Genomic DNA, 13,353 nt, shown 5'->3' on the forward strand with positions numbered 1-13,353 from the left:
CAACCACACATTGACGGTTCCAGGTCACAGAGGTTGTGTGTGGTTCTGCTAGTGCTCCCTGAAGACATGATGGATTTTAGCTTGGCCAGTTTTACCTGTGCCAGTACCACTGCCTGGAGACCCTGCCTCTGGAGCTGGACTTTGTTTCCATTACTGTTCAAGGCTGGGGCTGTGAGTATTATCTCTGGCTCCAGCTCCATTTCCGAGAAAATTACCTGCATTTCATGTTTGTCCCAAAATAGGATTAGCAAATTCTATTTGGGAAGTTTTATTATATCTCATTTGACAAATATCTAAAAAGTATATGCAATATAAAAGAGACAGCAAGTGTAGAAAAAAGGTCTTTTAAAAATTATCTGTAGGGGCTTCCCTGGTGGCGCAGTGGTTGAGAATCTGCCTGCCAATGCAGGGGACACGGGTTCGAGCCCTGGTCTGGGAAGATCCCACATGCCGCGGAGCAACTGGGCCCGTGAGCCACAACTACTGAGCCTGCGCGTCTGGAGCCTGTGCTCCGCAACAAGAGAGGCCGCGATAGTGAGAGGCCCGCGCACCGCGATGAAGAGTGGCCCCCGCTCGCTGCAACTAAAGAAAGCCCTCGCACAGAAACGAAGACCCAACACAGCCAGAAATAAATAAATAAATTAAAGAAAATTATCTGTGAAGGCGGAAAAAGAATGGCATATACAAAGGAGAGCTAGGGTTGAGGGGAGGCTTTTTTCTTTTAATTTTTAATCCATTAAGGATTAACATGTTTATATACTGAGACCCAACCAACTGAGAAGAGTTTAGTGAAACGGGATTAAAACAGGGTAATTGATGTGCAGTGCCCTTTTAGGAGGTGAGAGGAAAGAGGATCCAGCGCATAAATGAATGAGATTATCTTTGGACAGAGGCAAGAGTTGGCACAGAAAAATTAGCGTGCAAATAAATTGGTAATAGAGGAAACAGGAAATTGAATTATAGGTTCCTTTTCATGGAGGAAATTAAAATTTGCTCACCGAAAATGGTAGGTAGAAGCAATGGTTTCATAGCTCCTGGAGAATGGCAAGTTTGAAATGAGTACTCTAGGGAATGTGAGGAGAGACTACTAGGATTTCCCATCAATGTTGTAGGAAGTGATGGACCATAAAAGCCTAATTGGGAGAAAATGGAGGGGGTCATGACACTGGAGGTTTTATTGAGGTCAGAAAATAGGTGGCTTGGGAGTGGGAGAAGTGAAAAGATAGAAGATTGAGGTCAGAGAAAAGGATCTTGGAGATTATGATGATACTAGAGGTGGAACAGTTTTTAGCTAATGAAAAGGCCCAGGTGTGGTCATGAAGACCGTGGCTGAGGAAAGTGGAAGTGAAGATTGCTGGTTGTGGGTGTGAAGGCATGGGCTGGCAGAGGAGTCAACACAAGGTGTTGGCTGCCGAGCATGTCAGATGGCATTAGCCCCAGAGGAAGTGGGATTTTAGATAATGGAGATAAATAATATGGAAATAAGAATGGAGAGACAAATCTAAGCTACAGGACTGTGGCCAACTTACAGGATTTCCCTCAGTTTCAGTTCTCTCACCAATAAAGAGAGGATAGTACATACCTCAAAGGGTTATTACTGAGTATTAAATAAATTGTGCTTATAAGTGTTTAGCACAGTGCCTGGCTCAGACTTAACCGTTATTTAAGATTATAGAAATACCAGGTCCTTGTGAAAAGGTGTAGCAAGTGTTGCTGGGAGAATGAGTGAGAAGGATGGTTCAGAGAGCAGATTTGGAATGAAAATGGGAAGACATGTGAGCAACTTGAACTTTGTGTTTTGGAAAATTCCAAAGAATGCCTGACCTTTAGGTTTTGAATGGACTTCTGTTACCTGTGTCTTAACTCTTCCTCTCGGTAGCCTCAGATTTGTCTTGATAGTGGTTTCTTTACTTCCCTCTCCTCCATCAAGTTTGTGTGTATTTATTGTGGCCAGTACACTACAAACTTTTATTTAGTGGAGGTTTAAAAAACTACTGTGTTTTTAAAGAATGTAGGATGTTCCATTTTTCTTGTTCTTTTCAAATTATTTTTTAAAGCAGAATTTTTATGAATATTTTAATTTAGTTTTTAAAACACTTTATTTTGAAATAAACTTAGACTTACAGAAGAGTTGCAAAAGTAGTACAGAGAATTCTTTTATACCCTTCACCCAACTTCCTCTAATGCCAGCATCTTATATAACTTTAGTGCAGTTATTAATACTAAGAAATTAATGTTGGTACAGTAGTTACCAAACCACAGACTTTATTCAGGTTTTAGCAGTTTTCTCACTCATGTGCTTTTCCTGTTCTAGGTTCCAGCCCAGCATCACATCTTATGTTTGGTTTGCCATGTCTCTTTCATCTCCTGATCAGTGGTACTTCCTCATCTCTCATGACCTTGACACTATCCAAGAATCCTGCTTATTTTTTAGCATGCCCCTTAATTTTTTTCTTCAGTATTTCTTCCCTGTATTTCTGAAATCTGCCCCTAGTGCCAGTCAGACTCACATAGTGAAGTAGCACAGTGATTCAATTTAAGTATAGTTTTTAATTAGAAAGTAATTAACTAGAGGAAAATTACTTTTTGATGCTGCAACTCCCAATTTCCCCAGGCAAAAAACTGTGTTTAAGCATGTATATGAAGGTAGTGCTATAAGTGAGTTAATTCATAATGTACGTTGCTAAGGTATTAATAGAACTTTCACAACAAAACCTCTTCAGATTGACAGGCACTAAAGTTTTGATTGATGACTACTCAAAAAATATTTTTAAATGAGCTATATTCAGTTAAATAGCCAACTGATAAGGTTTTTCCATTTAAAGAAATAGATATTTATCTCATATCCACTGAAATATTAGCCTCATTCAAATCATTCCTCAGGCCTTGTACAATGTGTTCTATGTATTTCCTGTTTATTATTTTATTTATTATAGGTATTTATTGAGTTACATATATATCAATATATAGATATATATTGAAGTAAACTGTTTTTCAGGGCTGTTATAAAATCTGTAGCTACAGTATCATTTTGTATCTATACAGTGTACTACATGTCCTGACCTATGTTTGAATGGAAGAATTGGTTAACACACAGAGGTTTATATTGCTTGTGTAGGCCATAAATGTGGGTTTCTGTATTATTCAGTTCTGCTTAGAAAGAAGCCTTATTATAATATAAAGTAAGTTATTTTCAAATGGTGTAGTGGACACTGTTGGTGCCCCTCCAAGACCCCCTTCACCAGGCTGGTTGTGTGCGTACCCAGGTGTGAGTGTTGGCTCCTGGTGGTTCCCAGCTGCCCTCTTAATCCAGAGATTTGGCCTCAGGGAACTGGGGTCCTGCAGCTAATGGCTGACTGACTTGGGTGGTGTCAAGGCTGGCCTCTCCCTCCAGGTGCTATCTACTGCTGTGCATTTCAGGCTGAAGCGAGAATCCAGCTGAGGCCACATTTTCGAATGTCCCTGTCTCAGTCCCCTTTTCCTGAGAGCATCCCCCTCATTAATCACCTGCACCTGCATCCCTGTCCCAGGTCTGCCTCTAGGGAACGTGACCTAAGACAACGGAAATGCGATATGATCATACTAACCAGCTGTGAACTCACTAATGTGAAAACTGATGACTTGCTCACAAGAGACCCTTTACAGTTATCTGGAAACTGCACTAGACTGGGTGTGTGGGCTTCAGTTCTCAAGCTTCTAACAACCAGATAGCTCTGAAAAGTCATTTCATTTCTATGGGCCTGTATTTTCTGTTGTGTAATACATACATGGAGTTTAGACTATGTGATATTCAAAATCTCATGCTGAAGGTTTTGCCTTATGGCAGGGGCTTATTAAATAGAGATACTTGGCTCCCCCATTGCCTCCCACCTCCAGGTTCTTGGATAGCTTTGGAAGATGTTCAGCTTAACTTGAATTGGAACTGTAACATAAAATATGGATGTGCATTTTCTAGGAAGAAGCTTCCAATACATTTCACTAGGACTCTGTGACCCTCAGAGGTTCAGTGTCAGTGTCTTGTAGAGTTTTCTTCTTTTTTAGCCCTGTTCTCCACTGATAAAGATTCAAAATCTATTCTAAAAATCCTGTACCCTATTCCATAGATACATACATATTTTTTTTCTTTCCATCACTCCCTTATTTCTCTTTTGTAAAGGGCAGAACTTTTCTTACTCTTTCGAGTGCCATTTCTTCTGGATGTAAAGAGAAGGACCATCTGTTAGATGAAGTTACGTACCTATTGAGCGATCCTGGAAGGTTTGTGCGATTATGTAGTTGATTCCAAACTTCTCTGTAGTGTCATTTCTTCTTTGTTTCCTCTTGTTTTTAAGCAGGCACTGTCATCAAACTTTTGTTATGGAGTTGAGTGTCATATTTAGACAAGAGAGGTGGGGTAAGCCAGAGGAAAGAAGTTGGGAGAACTCTGGGTTTCTTCCGTAATTCCAAACATACAACTTTTGTGTATAAGCTCATGTCATCTTGAAGATGCCTTTGCAGAAAGAAAGCAGTAGCCTTTTCTTTCTTACAACTCTCCACCTTAAAATTTTATTTTGATTTCAGCCACAGCTAATGGGTTTTCTGTTTTTTAGTTTTCTATATCTATTAAGTATTTTAATTTGCTGGTTAAAGAGGCTGGATCACATTTGGCCATTAGACAGAAAATAAAAAATACAGTGAATAATTTAAAACAGATGTTCTCAGTGCTCTTAGGTGCCCCCCACACACAACTTTTATAACAATTGCTCCTTAACTTCCTCATTACTTTTTCTTAGTTAAATTCTTTATAGATTATATAAGCTGTCTCCACTCATAATTTAAAAAAAATCAACATATAATGCCTTACTGTACTATATAATAAAACAGTATGTATTTCAGTGTAAACAGTTGGCCATCGACTACTCAAGAAGGCACAATAAAGTCACATTCTGGAGTCTTTGCCTCATGCCACTGTGGGTACAACAGCTACGATGTAGGTTGATGTAGGTGTGCTGTTCTGTTGATTCAGATACCACAAGCAGCAAAAGGTGAAGGTTTAAGTAAGCTAGGTCCTTCACCTTTTGCTAGGATTGTCCTGGGATACCTAAATTTCAGAAATGGAACACAAATGATGGTAAAGCTTAAAACAAAAACAGTGTAACTATAATTTACAGAGTAGTTGGATTCTTGGAAAATTCAGTGTATATTAAGTTACATAATATATGAAGTATTAAATATGTAACAATTTACATATTCTGTTGTACATCTAATTTCGTTGAATTAGAGTCTAGGCGTAGATAATTATGATTTTCCCTCTCTTGTTCTCTCTGTGTATCTCTCTGTGGGATGCAGGACAGTTTCTTATTGTGTAGGATTAGCTCATGTGTAGCAGAATGTCTAGCACACCTTTCCCCTGTAAATGCTGGTAGCGTCACCTCAGTCACCATGACAACCAAAATGCCCCGAGACATTTCTAGAATGCTTCCTAAGTGGTGTTAAGGCGTATTGAAAATCACTGGCTTAGAGAAAAAAAAAAAAGAAACAAAATAAACCATTATTCACATAATAGGATATTTCTAACCAGAGTAGCCAAGAGTGACATTACTAATTGCTACCTTTTATTGGAGTGTCAAATGGGACAACTTCTAAGATCTCAAGTTTTATATCAAGGTGAAATGAAGGGAATTTTGACTTTTAATTGCTTCAAAGTTTTGGTAGCCAAAAACTGAGTCAGCTAAAGGCATAAACTACAGTGTCTGAATTGTAGGACCCTTGTAAAACTTAGATGAAATTAAACTTTCTGGGCTCCCTAGGTGATCCAAAGTCCTGATTTTTATGGGCACTTTTCTGAGTGGATATGTAGTTTATATACATTAGGATGTCCTACATTGCACACAGATGACCCAAGGCTAAGATCAGGAGGAAATCCAGTTGAGCTGCCCTCTCCTTCAGCCACTTCTGTCTTACCTCAGCCTCCCTTCCTCTGTCAGCTGAGCTGATAGATTCTGGTCGCAATTCATATCTTTATGTGGATATTCTTGACTTGTATTTTTAGTCAGAATTAGGCCTGTAGCAAGATCTAGCTTACTTAAACCTTTATTTTGATTGGTGCTGTTGAGAAATGTTAGGTTTTTAGGTGGTACTTCTTTTTATGAGTGCCACTTTTATGTGATTTAGAACATGCAATAAATTAATTAATGAATATTTTCGATAGGGGTGGAGAAGAGACAGTTAAAACTGTAGGATGCTTCACCTTTTGCTAGGATCAGTATTAGGTATTTGGTATGTGCTTGTAGCTTATCAGAATCTGGAAAGGAATTGGCTTATTTACCTTTTAATTCTTATGATATATGGAGCAGCGCTTTCAGAATGGTGCAAGATGGCTTCAGGTACAGCTGTTGTAAAAATATGTTTATATTTTAAAATATATTTATCTATATAAATTATAAATATTATATATTACATATAATATATAATATTTATAATTTATATAGATAAATATATTTTTATATGTAATATATACATTGCACAATTATATATAAATTGTGAATCCTAATACGCTTATGGAAGGCAGAAATCTTCAACTGTCTAATTATCTATAGTGATGTGAATGTAATTTTACTAGCCTGCTGTGAATTTAAAAAGTTTTTCTGGTGTTTTACCTGCTAAAATGATCTAGAATACTCTGCTCTCTGTGTCTCCAGGTCCTTTCTCTTTTTTCTCCTGGCAGAGCTACATGTAAATCATTCCAAAACAGTTAATGCTGCTTTAGTCACAAATTATTGATTTTCTGTTCATTGTGTATGTAGAATTGTTGCTCTCCTTAGATTCTAAAACGAGGCTTTTTAATTGTGTTTTCCAGGAAGATATGAATTTAAATGAAGATAAAAAGGCACCATTGCGGGAAAAGGACTTCAGTACCAAAAAAGAAATGGTGATGCAGTACATTAATACTGCTTCCAAGACAGTAAGTAAAACTGTCAAGTTGAGAAGTACTGCTGAAACATGTTGTGGTATGGAAAACAATACATTTGTCTAATGAAGTGCCTAAGTTTGTGGGCAACTGTAATCATAGAGCTTTTGTATGTATAATTAAAGGTACAAGTATTATAATAAGTTTGTTTAATTTGAAAGTATTTCTTACCTTATAACTTTTAAACTGCTTTTGCCTTTTGGCCACTCACACTGTTAAGAAGCACTGTGGTTGCTTGGTCCACTCACTCTAGGGCACCCCTCCTTGTTAGTGAATTAAGATGGGTATTGATTTCTAATGTCACTTATAAACTGGGATAATACTTGAATTGTAGAAAGGTGAGACTGATTTTACTCTAACTACCTAAATCAGGATACATAATAGTGGCTTAGAGGCATATCTTTAATGTGAGTTTCCCTGTGGATAAAATCAGCTTGTAACAAATTATAAATGTAGACACTGAAAGGAGCATTAAGAATCCATGTGGCTGCCACTTTTCTAGGGAAACATGAAATATGTGAGTGGAAGTAATAACTAAATGTCTGAGAAACATGACCGGCACACAGAATCAATTATATTTATTTCATGGAACAACAAATGAGCTTTGTTGTCATAAAAAAAATTGTGACTAAGTGGATTGGATGAAAAATATAAAATGGAAGCTAATGAAGAAGAAAAGGCTCGGTAGAAAGACAGTAGAAAATGCTTTTGGTTGAATGTAAAATAGAATTGGATTGGAGAAAAATAACTAAACACACTGTAGTTTTCACTGGATACTTTAACCCAAGGCCAGCTTACAAGAATATAAGTTATTTATACTTTAACTCCATTTATCTACTAGACTAGTCAGTGATTCTGAGGTATTTCTTTTGGAAGAAAGATTCAAGTGATGTTTAATTTTTAAACATGTCTCATTTTTTGGCTGCCTGATGTTCAGATGTAGAATTCACTGAGTACTGTGCTTTTCCCAGTTCTTTCTATGGGCTCTGTATCTTGCCATTGAGATGTAAATTGCTTTTGTCCCTTGATGGTACTTGGCCATCACAAATTAACAGTGGGGATTTAGGAGTCAGAGCTCCGTGATTTGGATTGACTATCCTCTGTTTGGTCTTGGACATCTTATTTTATCTTTCTGATCCTCAATCCCCTCGTCCATAAGATGGGGCTAATACCTACACCATAGGCTTGTTGTTAGAATTAAATTGTTTATTCTGTGATTAGAACTTAACAGATTTTTTAAAAAAATTTTTATTTATTTATATTTATTTTTGGCTGTGTTGGGTCTTTGTTTCTGTGCGAGGGCTTTCTCTAGTTGCGGCAAGTGGGGGCGACTCTTCATCGCGGTGCGTGGGCCTCTCACTGTCGTGGCCTCTCTTGTTGCGGAGCACAAGCTCCAGACGCGCAGGCTCAGTAGTCGTGGCTCACGGGCCTAGTTGCTCTCCGGCATGTGGGATCTTCCCAGACCAGGGCTCGAACCCGTGTCCCCTGCATTGGCAGGTAGACCCTCAACCTCTGCGCCACCAGGGAAGCCCCCGTAACAGATTTTTAACTGGTGGCTGCCTCTTGTGGTAGCAGTGGTTGTAGTAGCAATTGTTTGTTTTTTATTTTTCTTTGTGATTTACTGTCGAAATTCTTACTGTTGAAATCATTACACCACAATTAAAAATATAAGTAAATGTACCTCAGTAAAAATACAAATTTCTTATTAGTGAGTCTACATTTCTAGAAGTTCATTTGTTCACTCAACACATTTATTAAGCATCTGTGTGTCAGGCACTTAATAAAAGTGTCTGTATTTAAGGCCCTGGCAATTGAGCACCAAGATAGTGCGTCATTGTATCCTATGGAGCAATGAGACACAAATGACAGAAACACACAAACACATGTAATGGGAGGTGAAATGTGATGTGGGGAAAAAAATGCAGGGGGAGTGGAGATGGTGTACCTGTTTTATGTAGAGTCATCAGGGCAGAGTCTCCTGTTAGAGAATTTAAAATCCAACAAGCATGAATCCACTTAATATAATTACAAGAGATAATATATTAGTTAGAACTGGTATAGAAAACCCTAGCATAATAATGCAGTTTAATTCTGGGATTTCAGATAAACAGGCTTTTTAATAGAATAAACCATTTTGAACTTCTTCACAGTGGATCTGTTTCAGCTTACATTCACTGATTTTAAAGTTTAATCCTCTAATTATTTTGGACTTGGGCTGGAATTTATTTACCAGAATTAAGTAATTATATTATCAGGATTGAAATAGATTAGTTATCTAAAGTATGATTAAAGCATTTAATTGGTGTGTGGAGAGTCATGGCTTTTCCTAGGAGGGTTCTGAATAATTCAGCAAATGGTTAACATTGTAGAAGGTTCAAGCTGACCAGTCATCTATTTTTGCTCTGGAAGTAAAAACACATTTTATTAACTCTAAGATATGGACTTTGTTACGCCAGTATATTTAGGTTAATGAGTACTGAAAAAGTTTCTCTGAGAAAAACAAAGCTCCTAGATAGGTTGTTCTAGGGAGGATGTGGGGACTTTGTCAGATGTTAACATTTTAGCCTTAGAATTTGCTTTGAGATTCTCTTTTGTGGGTAAACATTAATATTATTTTTTGGAAAATAGTATTGATGCCTACAGTTGATTTTTTGAAAACGCTTTTGAAATGTTAACACTCAAACTAGCCCTAAAGTAGATCAGCTTGGTTTTAAAATAGGAAAAAACAAAAAAACAATAAAAACCATTGATCAAACTAGGTTGTTTCCAAGATCTTAGTAGGTTTCAGTTTAGGTGGCCAAATAGTAAGACTGAATTTCTTCAGTTAGGAAAGATTATTAAAATTTACTAAGCAAATATTATATTTGAGGCTAAAAATGCCAGATAGACGTGTTTCTAAGTTCCTAGGGCGTGGGTATGTGATCCAGGTTTGGCCAGTACAGTCTGATGGCCAGGTCTGGTGGGGGCTTCTGAGAAAGGTTTCTCTCCCTCATAAAAGGGTCCAGAGCAGGAAAGCTGCCTTTCCCTGCTACTTGTCGTGGCTGTGAGCGTGTGTGGGGTGCTTGACGCCTGACGTCATGGAGCTGCTGCTCTGGCCCAGTGCAGTCCTGCCTCCAAACTCTTCTATTATGTGAGGTGATGCCAGTTCTTATTGAAGCTGCTTTCAGCTGGGTTTTTGCTTTGCTGCTGTAAACATCCTGATAGACCATCCAGATACACTTTGGCCTATGTGGGCTATCTCTTTAATTCACTATGGAAATTTCTCTTTCCATCCAAAGGAGTATCTTACAAGATCTTCCCCTCACCCAGTATACTCAGAGCATAGATGGGGAGGCACTACAAGGCCAGGTGCCCATCCCTTGGTAAATGACTTGTGCTTAGCAGCAAGTTTATTGGAGAAAACTTCTTTCAAAACAGAACGATACAGATTTTACCTATGTACGATTACTTGCTGGAGGGTAAGACTATTCTGCAATTAGTGGTAAGGACCTTATAAGGAGGATGTGACACGATAGTCCAAATGGAAGAGAACCCACAGTTCCTGAACAAGGTAGGATGAAGAAAATTCTAGAACAAGAGAGGATCTCTTAAACCACAGTTGCCAAAGAATTTTCCTATTTTCTAAATGGAAGTGAGCTAGAATTTAAAATACAAATCTACCATATAAATGTATTTAATTATGCTTAACCCAACTGTGAGTATAATTCTCTTTTATTATGTGTGGTTCAATTATTTTTAATCCTTTTTTTCCTTAAACATTTTTTAAAGCCCCCTTCAGATATTAAGTTATGATTTTTGTAGTCAAGATTCTTGTGCTTTGAGTGGAACCAACCAGGCTTGGGAGATATATCCTAATAGAGTTGCTGCCTTCACCAAGTTTTCCTTTTCTTATTTCTTTTTTGTTTAGGTATATCATACCCTTTATCTGTGACATCAGTGTATATGTTGTGTTTATTTTCTGGGTGTATTTTGTCTGGGTAATATGGAAGTCTCCCATGACAGGGTTAACAGAAAACCATGGATTAATTTATATGCAACTAAAGAATGTGTTAAAGAGGATAGCTGTAGAGAGTAGGATTTAGATCAATGAGTTGCCTACATCCCCCTGCTCCCACCCCAACCCATTGCAAAGGATTAGTAAAAATAAAATCTCTTTTCTATTTGTTGAGAAGAAAGAATTTGCTGTTCCACTTTTAGGCTTTTTCAGGGTGATGCGTGGCAATTCAAAACTAGAAACAACTTAGAGAGGCCAAAACCTATATCCCAGAAAGTGAAAGGAGGAAGAGGAGAATCAGCCAGGCGTGTTTGAGCGATAGGACGGGAGAACCAGAAAGATGTCTGGTCCTCTGTGGGGAGGTGGAGTTTCAGGGGGAGAGAGAGAGAGACATTTAAAGAGTTTTGAGGGACATTTTGTTTTATGCTGTGTAGTATAACACCTTTATGATGTCTTTAAGAACGATTATGTCTCTAAGAACCATTCATCTTCTTTTTCTTTTTTTCCTAATTTATTTTTATATATTGAGATGATGACACTGTCCAGGCAGTTTACTTCTATACAGACTACAACCACTACAACTACGACCTATCAGCACATGGTCTTTTTTGGCTGTACCATTAGGTGTGGATGTAATGCTTTAAAAATCTCTCTTCAAAATGTATACTTCTAGTTCCTGAGGATTGCACTAGGTTGGAATCCAAAGTTCTTACAGGCTCCTTGACATCCCCCGCCGCCCCCCAATATGTCATTGGAAACTGTATCCCAGCTGCAAGTAACAAGCTCATTTTAGGTGGGCTGACATGAAATAAAAAGGGCCTAATCTCATTTCTAAGGTGCATAATTATAACATCCATCCTTTATTCCCTATTTGTATTTAGTTTTTTCCTTTCTGATTTCTTTTTTCAGGGAATGAAGCAGAAATCCTCTTTTATAAGTGCTCCTGGAAGTTTACTAGCTTCCTTTGACTTTGTTTCTAATTTTTTTCTTTCCTAGTCAATCTAGACTGCAGTCAAGTGACTGCAAGGGCTCCTCCGAGGCATTTGTTAGAAAAGTTTGGATGGCGTTTAGCTTTACTCCTTGAATCCTTTCTGAAGTATTTCTGTAGTTCTTGCTTAGTCTTCTTTGATAAAAAATAAAGTTAAATAACAAGTATTATAGAACATAATTTTAAAAGGCACATAGAAAGATTGTAACAAAAGTTTCTCAAAAAGCATGATGAAATGACTGAGTGTAAATTGAGTTCGTAAGCTCAGGATTATAGACTTTCACGTATGTATATGTATAGAGGTGTGTATATGTAGTGTTCAAAAGTATTTTGAAAGGTATTATCACTTGTTCTAGCTCAGTAGGTCATGGTGTTCTCAAACATGGAGGACAGAGTTTTCTGCAGTATCAGCCTTCTAGGCATATTTTGATCAGAAGAGAACTGTGTTTTGAGAAAATATTAGTTGTGTGTTCATTTGTATGTATGAACGTTTTCTCCAAGTAGAAAATCTAGACTTGATTGAGGGTGTTTTCATAACTTTCAGTGTGTATTTTATGTTTTAGATTTCAGTTTCATATGTAAATTTTGGAAACATTGTCAGATACAGGTAAATCAAGTTGTTGTTGTCCTTGTTTTATTTCCTCTATTTTTTGTCATCGTTGTTATTTAAAAAGCTTATATTTTAACCACTAGAAACTTAGATGAACCATAAATAGTGATACATTCTTGGTAAAATAAACACGGGTTATTTTTTGGCTTACATTTCAGGTTAGGGATTTGATCAAAGCATCCCTGACACACAAAAGCTTGGTAAAAGTGGCTGGTACTCAGTATTAGACACTTACCTGTTTATCATCAGTACCCTTACAATACTTTGCCTGTTTGTCTCCAGGTCTTGCTGGCTGACGAGGAGAAAATTTCAGAGCCTCAGGGCGATGAACCAACTTCTTCTTAAGAGTATTTCCTAATCTGTCTGGCATTTTAATTTCTATTTGTGCCTATATAGGACAGGTTTTATTTATGTACAATTAAAATTATCTTCTAACAGCTCAGATTCATCCAGCTTTCTTACAAGTCGTTCTGAGCAGCACCAGTGGTGTATAGTGTTCTCTGCTGTTACTGCATTGTGTTTTTGTTTAGGCAGGAGATGAATATGAAGAAAACAGTCATCTTTTCTTTTTTTTTAATAGGATGAAATTATATTAGGTTCAAACTAGAATTGTGTATTTTTGGTCTTTTAAAAATCTTATGGCTCGTTAAGACGTCTTTTCTTTCATTACAGCACTTTTTAAAAGATTCGCCAGATACAGAAACATTGTTATTTACTAGTAAAATTTACTAGAATTTTAGAGCCTGACAGGGCCAATGGTGCTTATACCAGTTGTGGCATTAGAGGTCATCTGAGGTTGTTTTCATCTTGGT

At 37.4% G+C, this 13,353-nt stretch overlaps 1 protein-coding gene across 5 annotated transcripts in view; it reads left to right on the forward strand.

The window, feature by feature from the left end:
- The window catches only part of DIAPH3 (diaphanous related formin 3), a 518,008-nt gene that overhangs the window by 73,463 nt on the left and 431,192 nt on the right, over positions 1-13,353 (forward strand). For all 5 annotated transcript variants that reach the window (XM_082408926.1, XM_082408925.1, XM_082408927.1 and 2 more), the window contains one exon: positions 6,839-6,943. In XM_082408926.1, the coding sequence (XP_082265052.1) occupies positions 6,839-6,943 (105 nt within the window). The remainder of the gene's footprint in view (positions 1-6,838; positions 6,944-13,353) is intronic.

Source organism: Balaenoptera borealis (genome assembly GCF_965194805.1).
Source record: "Balaenoptera borealis genome assembly, contig: HAP1_SCAFFOLD_436, whole genome shotgun sequence".
In the NCBI taxonomy this organism is placed as follows: Eukaryota; Metazoa; Chordata; class Mammalia; order Artiodactyla; family Balaenopteridae; genus Balaenoptera; species Balaenoptera borealis.